A 13,301-nucleotide genomic window follows, 5' to 3' on the forward strand; every position below is an offset into this window, starting at 1 on the left:
CCTCTGTCAAAAGTTTCAATAGTTCTTTCAAGACTTCATGAGGTGCAATGACATATGAGTTCACTTTTACAGGGTTGTGTTCGACCAAGTTTAACATTATACCTAAAGCTTGACAAATCTTCTCCTGAGTTTGAAGTTTGTCTTTCAGTTGTTGGTAGTCGTTTCGAATATCTGCAACAGAACTTAAGTCTCTGCTAACTTCAGGATATGTTGGTTGTTCTTTTACAGGAACAATTGCTATACCATCTTCGTCTTCGTATGGTTTCCCCACTTCAACATCTCTGTCTTTGACATTGACAATAACACTTTGACTGTTTGTTTGAGTTGGTGAATTTAACTTCACATCTGCCACCGCCATTAAACCTTTTGAAACACTCACGCTTCTATTTTTCGGAAATGACATTTTACTTAGAATAAAAAGATGGACGTATTTCGAGTATCTCTTCGAATTGAAGCAGAACAAAGTTTACACACACAAACAATACAAATACATTGACAGAATAGTTCTTTATACAAACAATGGTAAATGTTATAGAATAGCAATATTTGCTGAACCTAAATATTTCCATAAAGCAAAGAAAGTTGGTATAACTGAAATGGTGAAAGTTCTTGAAGCAGACAAAAATATAACTTCAAAACTTACAGATATTTCTAAAGGTAAGTTTATCTTACAATATTATGTCAAAACTGGCGTACTGTCAATATTTGACGGAGAGAAGTCAGTTCAAGAACAACTTACTGACCTGCTGCCAAAATCTGCTCGATGGAAGCTGTCGTTATGCCAATCTGAGGAGCCCCAGCAGGTTTCATCGAACGAATCTTCAAAAGAGCATCTTCCGTGAAAAGTGCTATTGGTTTTGTAAACTTCTTTGCTCTCAGTTCATCTGGACCGTCTCTGTCACCAGTATATTGTATTTGTACATACCAACAGTTGAAATACCACCCATAAAGTCTTCTGAGTCAGCAAATGGAATGCCAAGCCAAAAGTTTGAACGGTCTCCATTTGTATATTGAGTTTTTTGACCTCCTGTATGAGTCCATACTTTCACATATGGCATAATAGAACTTTGCATTTCAGGGTTAATGTTGTTGTGAAGTTGTTGTTAAAGTTCATAGCATCTAATGTCAAGTTGTATGACCTCATATCCTCAACTGTAGAATATTCTTCTCTTGGATAATATTTGCCATCTATGTTTATATTGATATTTAATACCAGGGTTGTAGAAACAAGAATAGTCATTTATAGTTCGTCTGAACAGTACAAAACATAGTATCTGCATGTTTCATTGCAGTTGTTAAAGCAATATCTGTTCTTGCACCTGGGTCAGCACTTTGGTTTCCAACTTCACCTGCAAAGTCTTGACAGATATTTGGTGTATAGGGAACATAAGTGGAACTGCAATAATTTGGCAGCTAAAGCATTTGAAATATCTGGGTCCAACATATAGACTGCAAGTCTGCTTTCTATTCTCTTGCATTCAAATTTTTCGCATGTGAACTTAACTGGTCCCAAGCAGTTCCAGCAGCATTGAAATAATAGTTTACTTCATTGTTGAAGTTTGAGAAACCAAAGTCTAAGTCAACTTTGTCTTTGCAAAATTCGGCGAATGACGTTTGATTTGTTCCCTTTACGTCTGTAAGAGTGAAATGGGTCTTGTGTTGGTGCAATGACTAAGTTATTTTTGCTTGGAGTAAGTTCAATAGAAATTTTTCCTGCCCAGTTTGGCAAGTATCTTAAATACCTGAAGATGAGGAAAGATGACAAAGGAACTCTAAGTTTCAGTTTTACTTTAGTGGCAGCAGTTCCATCTGAACCAGAAAGGTTAACATAAACTCCTGGAAACGTTAGGGTCAAGTCTTCTTATTTCTCAATATTTGCATACTGGTCTGTTTGTTCTCTAGCTTTGTTGTACTGAGTTTCTCAAAGCGAACCATTCATAGTTTGCCCATGTTACTGTTTGAACTAAGTCAGAGTTAGAATATATCTTATATCCCATGAAAACTTCTGGAGCATATTGGTATCCGACATAGAAAATTCCATTGCAACCTTTCTTGTCAGACAACTTGGCAGAAGGTTTTATTTCAATGTCTTGTTCCACGTATAAGAATGAGTTGTCAATAGAAATAATATGAAAACCTGTCACAAGCAATATCTACTGTTGTTGAAGAACCTTCTCCAAACTCACCTACGTTTCATAAGAAACAGCATTGTATATTCGTAAGTTCCAGGAACTATTTCTGACCTTCTAATGGCATTGTCGCATTCGTTATACCAATTCGGAAACATTTCCGTTCATGGCATCCAAAACTGTTGGCGTTATATTCTGAGCGGCGTACATTTCATATGGGTAAAAATATAGAATAGTTGGATTTATGTGTCATAATAGAACCCACTCGGACCAAGCTTTACTTTCTTCCTGACTGAGTTTTTAACTCTTTTTTTCCTTCATTGCCACTACTTTCACTAGATGAAGTTACTTCTTCACTACTTTCACTTGTTCTACTCTTCTTCTTTGGGTGTCGCTTTTGGTAACTGCCCTCTGCTTCAAGTTGTTGCAATCTTTGCCTCATGTTCACCTAGTATGTTGTAAATTTCCCATGTCCATTTTGCCTTTGGGCTCTGGTCGCCCATCTCAGGTAAACCTATATCCTAGAAAGATTTTGTCATAGTTGTATTTGAGTCTTCGCTTATTGTTTGCATGACTCTTTCCTGAGTTTCCGGTTCAAGCTCTTCAAACAGAGCTTGTCCATATGGAATAAGCTCGTTTCCAAATATATGTTTTTGTAGCCATTCTGTTTTCTTTCCATGTTACCAACAATATCTTTTTGAATGGAAAGCTTTTACCCAATGTTTCAGTCTTGCGTCATTTATTTCTGTAGTTGGTTTTTATTTTGTCAAGGAACATGTTTTTCAATTACTAACATTTCATTTGGTACTGTCCATTTGAGTTTTCTTAAATATTCATCCCTTCTCGTTCATTGTCTGCAAAGTAAGTTTTTATGACATTTTGTAAACTTTCGTTGCGAAGTCATGTACAATAGGTTCTCTTCCTTCTTCTCTCCCTAACTTTCTTTCTAAACTCTTCACCAAATATACCATCTTTATGGTTCTGTGTAGTTCTTTGAGAATAATGTTCTAGAACGTCAGGTGTTATATTTTCCATCAGCCATGTTCATTTCATACTGGTTCAAAATATCTGCATCTTTCATATCTTTTCAATGGCATTAAAGCGCGCTGAAAATACCAGCTACATCTGGTTCACCATTCACTTCCATTGCGTCTACAACTTCTTGGAATTGTGGTTGTAAGTTTATGAACCACCTATCCGGATTAGCTTTATGACCCCATCTCATTGTAGTTCCATCGTCTGCAGAAACAAAAGTAGGTTTGTTTCCATATTGGTAGGTTCTGAATGAACTTTAAACAATGTTTCATTTCTATATGTTTTGTTGAAATTTAACCTTTTATTTTCACCGAGTTCATCCAAAGATTGAACGTTATATGCTCGTAAGTAAAAAGGATTGTTTGTATTTGTGACATTATCTTTCAGTACTTCCATTCTATGCTGGATATTTTCATCTGTGTTGAGTCTTTTGTATGTCGGCGAACATTTTCGATATTCTTCTACTATGTCAGCCGAATTTTCTTAGACTCTTGGAAAGATTCCATATTCCCCGCATACACTTGTTGAGGGTCAAGATTTTTCGGCTGTTCCAAATCTTCATCTAGTTCTGTGAAGTTAGTTTCCAAAGGAGGGATTTGTTCGTTTCCTTCAGGCTCTTCTAGCTGTTGTTGCTGAACTATTTCTTCCATGTCTGGTTGTATCTGAACTTCTTCCTGTGGAGTTTCTTGTACCTCATCTGCTGGCATTTCATATATTCCGAGACCGTTTTTAACAAGTTCCCTATTTAAGCCATCCGCATTCATAACCCTTTCTTCTTTCGTTCCGTCTCTATTTTTTACGCGTTTCATGAAGATAGTTGAAATCATTTATCTCTGACACCAAATATCTTGGAGTAAATTCATCCATGTCATTTGGATGATATGCTATAGTTAGTATACCTAAGTCGTGTACTGTGGCACTGCGCGCCTCCGTACACAACTTAGCGGTTTTGACACTTTTACGAAACCGTTAATGTATATTTTACAACACAAACACAAACACCAACTTAACCTTAAATATTTATAAAGCCGCCAACACTTCACCTCACTAATGAAAAAATAAACGTTTTCACAAACGACTTCACTAATGTAAAAAATAAACGTTCTCACTTACAAAAGTATTGCAACTCCTCCTTGCTGTGCTTCACATAACAGCTCATAATCTTCTGACTCACTTTCTCTTCATATAGGTCAAAATCACTGTCAAAATGAATGTTAGTAAGTTTTGACAAAGCTAATGAAACACGTTTACCGTTTGTATCGTATGCTTGTATAAACTTTCCATTCTTCATTCCTTCATAAACGCTCAAACTAACTTTACCCTTTCTCCCTCGTATCTGATAGAATGTATTTTCACGAGGAACGAAGAACAAATTCTTGAACTCATGACCGTTGTAGTTTGTTATCTCAATAGTTTTCGTCATTTACATCCAAATAAAATTTTCAGTAAATAATAAAAAAACTTAAAAATTAATGATATCACCACCCTCACACGTATGAAAACATAGCGCAAAAATAAATTTAGGTGAAGTGGTGAAATCTCACCTCTTTTTTCACCTTTTTTTCACCCCGCAAGCGGCTCTGACCTTTGGGTTGTTGAATTCATTACTTTATAACTCTCTTCCTTTCTCCAACTCTTCTAACTTCTTCTTAAGTTCAGCAATGTTGTCCTCATGAAGTTTAATCTTTCTCAAATTCCTTCTTATCTAATGGTTGCTTTATCTTTCTAAACTGAACTCTACCATCCTTCATAGTATGAACGTAAAAACCTTCTGGAACCGCTCCTGATTTAATGTATTCTACCAAAAATTTTTGTTTCATTGCTTCAGTGACTTTAGTCGTCATTTCAATCAAATAAAATTTTAATATTAAATAAAAATAACGTTATTTTTTCAGTAAGGAAACGCAGGAGTTTTACGATTTATTTGAGGAGTAGGTTCTGGTTTAAATGTTGGAGTCGGTTTTGGAGTTGACTTTTGAACAGGAGTTTGTACTTCATAGGTTCAGGAGTCATTGAAGGTGTTGTTTGTGAAGGCGTTGGTTTTGGCGATGGTGTCGGAGTTTGTTTAACTTCAGCTACTTCAGTATTATTTACAACATTTGCTTTATTTCTTTTCAACATCATTACTGCTCCTGCTGTAGCTAGCAAACCTAGTGGGAGACCATATTTTATATAAGGACTTGACCAAATGCTATTTTTGACAGGAGCTGGTGGAACACCTAACCTTGGTGAGACTGCTCTTTGCCATTGTGCAGCTCGTAAGAAATATTCAATAGGTGCTCCATAATCGTTTGGTAAAGTTTGTTTCAGATGGTGAAGGTTCACGAGAGCTTGATGAAGAACTCATTTATAAGCTTTAAAAATAAACGTTCATCCTTTATTCCTCACTGTCGTCCGTGCTAAGTTATAGTCGTCAAGTCTTATTATTGGTATGCCTGACTGTCTTACTTGTATTGCAAAGCAACAATCCTCATAAATCCAATAAGTGGCTTTGGTACATTTTCAGTTGCTAGTTCAATAGGTCCTTTAACAGACAATTTGTATGTTATTGGAGCAGTAGATGTTTGACCTTGCTGGAAGCAAAAGTCCACTTCTGTTGGAAAACCACATAAGAAATGTGTGTTGTCATAGCTATCCCATTTATGTTCCACACTACCATCATCCACCAATGACCTCATAACATCTTCATTAAATCCTATCATATCATTGTTTGTATTGCAAGCGTTCGCAACCATTTCATAAAATACAGGTCCATATGATTTTTCAGGTTCTGCAGGCATATTTCCATAAGCTCCCATGGAAAGCTGAAGATATTTAAACTTAGGGTTCTCAAAATTAACATAATAGTTGTCTTTCTTTCTAAATAGTGCCCAAATACTTTTAACATTAATAGGCGTATAAGCTGCTGTAAATGTTGCACTTGAACTATCTGTATTCTTTGAGAATGAACCGTCCATAGGAATCCAATCCATAACTTTAACAGGAAAACATAAAGCCTCGTTTGTATAATGTTCTACAAGTTCTGTATAAATGTTAGGGTCTAAAGAGAATGACTTTGGATGAATGAAACATTCATTAAAATCCATCTTTGTTCGAAATAGTTGCTGGGTTACAGTTGTAATAGTAACTGTTCCACTAGCTTCTACTGCCTTCGTTATCATAGTGAATGGTTCATTCCATGGAACAAATTTATTTGTCGGTGGATTTGAATCTGAAGCAAATGCAACTTTAAGAGTTGGATTGAAAGCAATGATATCATTTACAGATATAGATGTGCATTGTAAGGCGTCGCTACTGAACTTTACTTTAAGCTGAATGTTTCCTGCAAAAGCTGGAATAAATCGAATAGCTTCTAATGGAAGGAATCTTCTAACAGGAATTCTTAAACGAAGCTTAAAATCAAATGATTTTCCTGCTGTAATTGGACCACTAACAATTTGTCCTGTTCTGCATGTTCCCGAATGACTCCATACATCTTCATGTCGAGTCTTTGAGAAAACATCTACTTTCTTTATTTGTTCGGTAGTTTGTGAGTTTGAAGTTATATATGCTTCTTCTCTTGCGTTGTCTTGAGAATATACGATACGACCATTTGCAAGGATTTGATATCCAGCAACTGCATAGAAAGCGTCATCGAAACCAATCCAAAATCCTGGTGGGTTTGTTTTATTGGAACCTGAACCAATTTCTTTATCTACAATAAATTGACCTTCCATTTTATACGTAATGAATGTATTGTAAAGGTCCAACATATTTTCACCAGGAGGTGAGAGATTGAATGTTACCCATGTGTTATCTTTAGCAGTTCCAGGTTGTGATGGAATCTTTGCGTCAGAATATTTTCTATTAGTGTCACCAATTTGAACTGCATTGTCTATGATATCGAAATATGAGCGAATCTGATGAATATGCTCTGCTGGAGTAAATTCGTTTAACTGTTCGTTCTGCATGTATTTACTTCGATAAAAATATCTATTTACTTCATTATTCTCACTCTTCTTCTTGGCATTCGTGGTGGAAGTTGTTTCTTGACATTTTCAATGAACTGTACATTCTCTTTTGTCTCAACTTCTTTCACTGGGGTCAGGGTTCTTTGACTCGGTTTGTTTTTCAATGAAATTCACGAACTTTGCAATAAGCTCTTGGTTCGTTATTGAAAGTACATCTGGCTTCTTTTCTTCTGTTCTATTGACTTTTCAGTTTGAACAGAAGGTTTTATATGGGCTTCGTGGACTTCACCTTGCCATGCACCTTAATGTTGTCGCTCTCTGTATTCGCTAATGGAACCTTTCTTTTTCTTACGTATATTTTACCATCTTTACTCTGACTTACATAATAGAAAGGATGTTGTATTCCTCTTGCGTCATTTAATATAATAGACTCTCGCTCTGATTTTGACAAGCTCATTTTACATCGGTTAAAGTTTTAATTTTGTTTTTATCTGCAGTCAAATGACTCAGACAAGCCTACGGACAAGACCCAAGGGGTCATAGATGTTGAAGCATTGAAGAAAGAAATTCGTGAGCAAATTTTTCCGAACTGAAGGAACAAAAACAAGAACAAAAGCCAGAGAGACCAAAGAGAAAACTTAGTGAAAAACAACTAGCTGCATTAGCTGCTGGAAGACAGAAGAACCCACGTTTGCTGGCGAAAAAAGCTAGAGAAGAAGCAAAAGCAAAGGAAGAACAAAAAGCAAAGGAAGCTGAAGCAAAGAAAGAGTAAATGGTTTATTTTTATCCAAACTAAATGTATAGACAAATACCTTTATCTGTTGCGTTCAGTAGTGAAAACCCTGACGTCAAAATAAAGGGGAACAGAGTAACGTTTAAGTTTCCAACAGACTGGATTGTGAACATAAATGAAGAGAAGTACATTGGCATAACATCTATGTATATAACACGTGCTTTCAGAAAGGTTGACTTTATACTTCAAGTCGAGATAGAAAATGACGAACAGTCTTTAAGCGCCCAAAACATTCACATATACAAATACTTTAAAGACGATACAACATTGTTGCAATGTATGATTTCATTTAATGAGATGTTCGAGAAAAAGTTCAATATTGAAGTACAAACTTTACAGCCTTTACGTGAGTTTCTTGCACAACTGAAAGAAGAAGGTAGTCAGCCACAACTTATAGACTTTCATTATGAATTTAATGAAAATGAAGATGGAACTCATGACTGTCAGTTTGTTATATATTCACCATTCAATGAAGTCGCTAAAAAGAAAGAAAATCCATTACGTATAAGGTTTCAAATCTCTGAACCCAATGAAGACTTCAAGAATGTTTTCAATTATGATGCAATACTTCCGAGGAAAAATGAATTTTCAAAGATTGTAACACCTGGCATTTGGGATAGAAAGCAAGCTATATTATATTCAAACTTAAGTAAGGGAGTTGAAAATGAGTTCATTGGTCATACAAGAACTTCACCACTTCCTAACCCTAAATACTATAAATTAACTGGCTTCAATCGTGAGTTTTGGATAGACATGTTCTCCACTCATGACCATAAGTGCCCAGTGTTCTTACCTCCAGATGGGAAAGATTGTTTATACATTGAAGCACAATTGTTAAACTCTACAATAGCTGTATTGTAAATGACCACATAGGCTTCGCCCATGCCGCTAGCGGCTTATTTTTATCACAAATGACCTCATTGCTGACAAAAATAAATGACCTCAGAACTTCAACTTACGAATAAAGCTTGTTTTAGTCGTTATTGAAAAGTTGAACTTTTCAGCAAAGCAAGGTTGACATGACTTACATAAGTCGAATGCAATCTCTTGACCATCATAAAGTGCTTTGTAAAGTTTCATTAAACTGAACTCAGAGTCTTTGTCATATGTTCCAACAGGTATGTGAATGTTCTTATCTTCATTGTAATAGCATTGTATAGCTTCAGGAAACATTTCATTAGCGGTTAAAGCAATAACATCTTGCTTCACGCCTTTCATTCTGCAGTGAAATGCAACTTCATTTAAATCATTCGTGAGTAAGTCTATGTAGGTCTTCTTTCCACAGAAAATACTTTTATAAGCTAAACTTTGTTTTCCAGGTGTTATTTCTGCAAAGTCGCTATGAAATTGACCAAGGTTCTTTCCTATAAGTTCTCTACCGTATCTCTTCTTAAACTCTGCTGCAAGCTTTGGGATGTCTTCATTATATAAGTGCATACTGTCGGTATCCTGGTAAAATATTTGAAGACCCATGTCCTCTGCAGTACAGAATACTTCATTCATAATACGTTTTGACATAGACAGAATATTAACACCAAGTGGACAGAAGTTAAAGTGTCTGCAAATGCTTTTCGTTAGCTTGAAAATAGTTTTATCTGAACCATCCAAACCTTCGAACTTCACTATATGGTTGTAATTTCTTATAGCATATCTTATAGCATCTTTGTCATCTACTATGGTTATTTTTGACTCAATAGGAGATAGAATAGTTTTGCCATAAATGCTGTTCAGAATGAGTTTTATAATTTCTTGTAAGGGGTTTTCTTCTTTCTTATACTTTAACCTTAACTCAAACAACTTCTTTACTTCATCTCTTATTCTCATATCTCTGTTTCCATCGTAATAGTATCCTTGCAACACTTCACATTTGACACCTTGATATTTTATGAGGTCTTGTAATGTTATATGGTCAACATACATGAGACAGCAAGTGTTTGAACTTCTTGGAACGTTAAGTTCTGGATTTAGTTCAGGGTCGCAAACTATTAAATGAAAGTGTCTGGGTATACCAATCTCTGTTATCTTAATGAGAACAAAGAAGCCAGACATAAACTTTTCACCAATGGGTTCCTTTTGGTCATCATCGAATAAATGTCTCATGAGATACTCTGTGTTTAACATTTCTTCCTTCAATACTTTTGGAATACCTTCTAAAGTATAAAGTCTTGCTATAGCTGAAGGATATAATGAAACAGTGTCGAAGTCAGCAATGAGTTTTTTTTGCTCTTTTGTTTCATGTTATCTGACAACATACATCTTCCACCTTGAATGCATCTCGAAATAAATTCTCTTGGTTTATTTGAGAGGTCATAAAGATTTCCATTCGGGAAGTATACTCTGTTCTCAAACAATTTGTTAGCAATTGAACAAATACTAACGTAGTCATAAACGTTTAAATCAAACTCTTTCAATAAGTCATTGCGGAACTTTACAAAACCTTCTCTTAAAATTCTTACATCTTGTTTGCAGTAAAACGTGCTATATTTTTCTAAGTCGAAGTGGTTCTCATCTATTCTGCAACCTTTGATGGAATCTATGTTTTTTCATAAATGTATCTGCATCCCGGATAAACTTACATGCTTCAGAAATGACACCAGTTCTGTTGTCATTTGCTAACAAAACACTGCTGTAGTAGTTATATGGAAATACTTCTTTCGGTCCTGTTTGTAAGTTAAACATAGCAGGAAATAGTTTAAGCTTCTTATTTATAACACTGTAAGAGTCTTTTATAATAATTGCCCGTCCTTTATATAAACCAGTTATTTGCATTGTTCGTGAACCTTTAATGATGGGAGTTCCTTTCACTTCTGTCATGTGTCTTAAGATGAAGTTTATGTCATAACTGAGGTTGTGAAAATATATTAAACTCTTGTCAGGGAGTCGTTCCAAAAATTCTGTTGCACAGTTCTGACCCCATATGCTTTCACTCACTGAACCATCTTCACTGTCGTAACATATGTTAAAAGCTTTATGAAAGCCATCAGTACTGCACTCAAAGTCAGCAAAGAAAACGTGCTCAGGAATGAACTTACATTTAGCTTTATTTACTTCTTTTGACTCTGCTTTCTTCTTCAGTTGTACACAATACTTTGGAGCATATGTCAAATCTTTAAATGGTGCAAGGTTCTGTTTATATAAGTCAGTAGTATATGTGAAAAGTTCTCCATAAGAAATAGGTTCAAAATATTTGCACTCCCACAATGTTTTCAATAACATCCCATAACGGTGTTGTTCTATCATAACGAACTACATATTTATCTTCTCTCTTTGTATAAATCTTCATTTGTTTCTCAATGTTCATTCCACCACAAGCTTTGAGAATTTCTATATAGTTGTGAATGAAATATGTTGTCATTGGTAATCTTTCGTTTAGCATGTAGTGGTCTTCAACAAGAAGTAAGTCAATAGTTCTAACAGTTTCACATTCTTTTGGTATGTATCTCTTTATTTCATTATGTCTTGAGTCATTGAAATAACCAATGGTAACATTAAATGCTATAACCTGTTGCGTCAGAAATTTCTTGTACTTTACTTTGAGGAAAGTCTCTAACACGAATGACTTCTCTCATGTGGTCAATAGTTTCTTCATTTACTCCAGCCTGAATGCAAGCATAAACGAAGCAGTTATCTTCTGTCATAAGTGTTGCAGTTCTTTTGTTCAGTTCATTGAAGATTTGGTAGCGTTCAAGATTTATAGGTAATGTGCAAAGATACTTCCAGAACTGACCGCTTCTCTTCTTATAAAACTTCTTTTCACCATTATCTTTCCAAAAGCTTTCTATAAGTGCTGGTTTCCTGTTTGCTTAAGAGCTTCCAAAATGGCTTTCTGGTCATTTGTCAGTGTGCTTTCATCTCTATATGGTCTCTTTTTTGGTTTGCCTTTCTTTACATCTGACATCGTTAAGCCTTCATATTCTGTTAAATCATACATCTTTATTTCAGTAAGATTCTTTATGTTTGTCAAGAAGAAGTCATAGTGCATTTCAACAATACCTGCAGCATTTGCTTCTATCTCTGATATAAAGTTCTCCTTCAAGAGCTGATGTAGTAATGTTCCAATATTATTGAGGTTTAACGTAGAACATTCATACTTTCCACCAAGTTTATAACATACCATCCATCTTTGTTGTGAGTTTATTTTAATTTTCTCTAAGAGTCTCATGAAAACCTTACCGAAATGTTTGTGTAAGTAGTCTCTGTTTGGTTCATCTAAAGCTTCGATGTTAAAGTCAATGAGTCTATTGCCTGACTTCACATTTCTCTTCCTATTCTCTTCATCTTTCTTTAACCATCTCTCACCTTCTTTTGGTTTGTCGTCAATGGAACGAATGACATTATTAGCTTTGCGAACTTGTTCTATAGCACTTTTAAACATCTCTCTTCTCTGTTGTTTCAGTGTGTCGTCTCTTCTTCTTGTTTCACCAACGTTCGCATTTGTTATGTCAAACATCTCACGCCTTACTTCATGAGGTATTGAACGTCTATGATATAAGTCAATAGCAACGTCATTTAAAGGAAATGCTATTGCATGGACTTCGTCCTCGCCGCGTTGCGGCTTTATGAACTCATGAATTCTATCATAACTTATTGCACCATTATAGTCTTTAATGAAGTCAGCGAGTGCTTTTTTGTTTGTTGCGTAATGCTTTGCTACTTCTATATTAGCTTCTGTAAGAAGTTGTTTTATTTCCGAGTGTTCTAACTTAGACAACTTCCGATACATCTTTAGTAGGAAATAAAAAAAATTTTTTTGAAAAATTAGATTAGATTTTTTTTAAGTTATTTTTCAAAATAATTTAATATTTTTATTTTAATGAAACACATGCAAGATTGCAAGTTCTTTTCATACAATGCTCTCGCTACTGCCATCAAGAATGAGTTCAATGGTGCTTCAAACGTTAATGTTATCTTTAACAAGAAGTTTGTGAAAGAATCTAAGTTTGGTCAGTATGTCAGACCATTAGCTATTGTCATTGACCGCAAACGTTATACTTCACAAGAGTTAGCAGTAGTTTTGAAACAAAAGAGTATCTTCGTGAATGTCAAAGATACTCATTATACTGTTATAAAGAACTCTAACATTGACTTCTTCAGTATTGCTATGAATCTTTCCGAACAGAAAGAATATAAGAAGGGTGAAACAAATGTGAAATATTATCCTTCATCTCTGAAGACAATAACGAACAAAGATGTTATACAGAAATTCTTACCAAAGGTTGAAGAAGCTTCAATTGACATTGACGAAGGAAGTGAAATGGTTGAAGAAATTGACCCTGAAGCTATTTAAGCAAAAATATATTTTTGGTTAGTCTTCATATCGATATTTTACAACAATTCCCCAATGTATAAACTTTTCATACGCTTTTTCATAAGCTTTATATACCTTCAGAAATT

General features: G+C 35.0%; 2 protein-coding genes and 3 pseudogenes across 5 annotated transcripts, besides 2 other annotated features; 2 read left to right on the plus strand and 3 right to left on the minus strand.

The window, feature by feature from the left end:
- Positions 1-13,301: part of a mobile genetic element that runs on past both edges of the window.
- Positions 4,071-13,301: part of a mobile genetic element that runs on past the window's edge.
- TVAGG3_0943670 lies at positions 5,056-5,511 on the minus strand (annotated as a pseudogene). The gene has a single exon. A coding segment is annotated over exon 1 (456 nt).
- Positions 5,542-7,114, minus strand: TVAGG3_0943680 (annotated as a pseudogene). Its single transcript has one exon. A coding segment is annotated over exon 1 (1,573 nt).
- TVAGG3_0943690 (uncharacterized protein) lies at positions 7,911-8,768 on the plus strand (the record flags this gene model as incomplete). Its single annotated transcript, XM_051253009.1, has 1 exon — positions 7,911-8,768. One exon carries the CDS (start codon positions 7,911-7,913, stop codon positions 8,766-8,768), a length of 858 nt encoding a protein of 285 aa, XP_051078583.1.
- On the minus strand, positions 8,850-9,406 carry TVAGG3_0943700 (annotated as a pseudogene). Its single transcript has one exon. A coding segment is annotated over exon 1 (557 nt).
- Positions 12,721-13,194, plus strand: TVAGG3_0943710 (uncharacterized protein; the record flags this gene model as incomplete). The annotated part of the gene is made up of 1 exon (XM_051253010.1): positions 12,721-13,194. The coding sequence occupies one exon, from the start codon at positions 12,721-12,723 to the stop codon at positions 13,192-13,194; it is 474 nt and encodes a 157-aa protein (XP_051078584.1).

The sequence above is a fragment of the Trichomonas vaginalis genome, chromosome I (genome assembly GCF_026262505.1).
Source record: "Trichomonas vaginalis G3 chromosome I, whole genome shotgun sequence".
NCBI classification, from domain to species: domain Eukaryota; phylum Parabasalia; order Trichomonadida; family Trichomonadidae; genus Trichomonas; species Trichomonas vaginalis.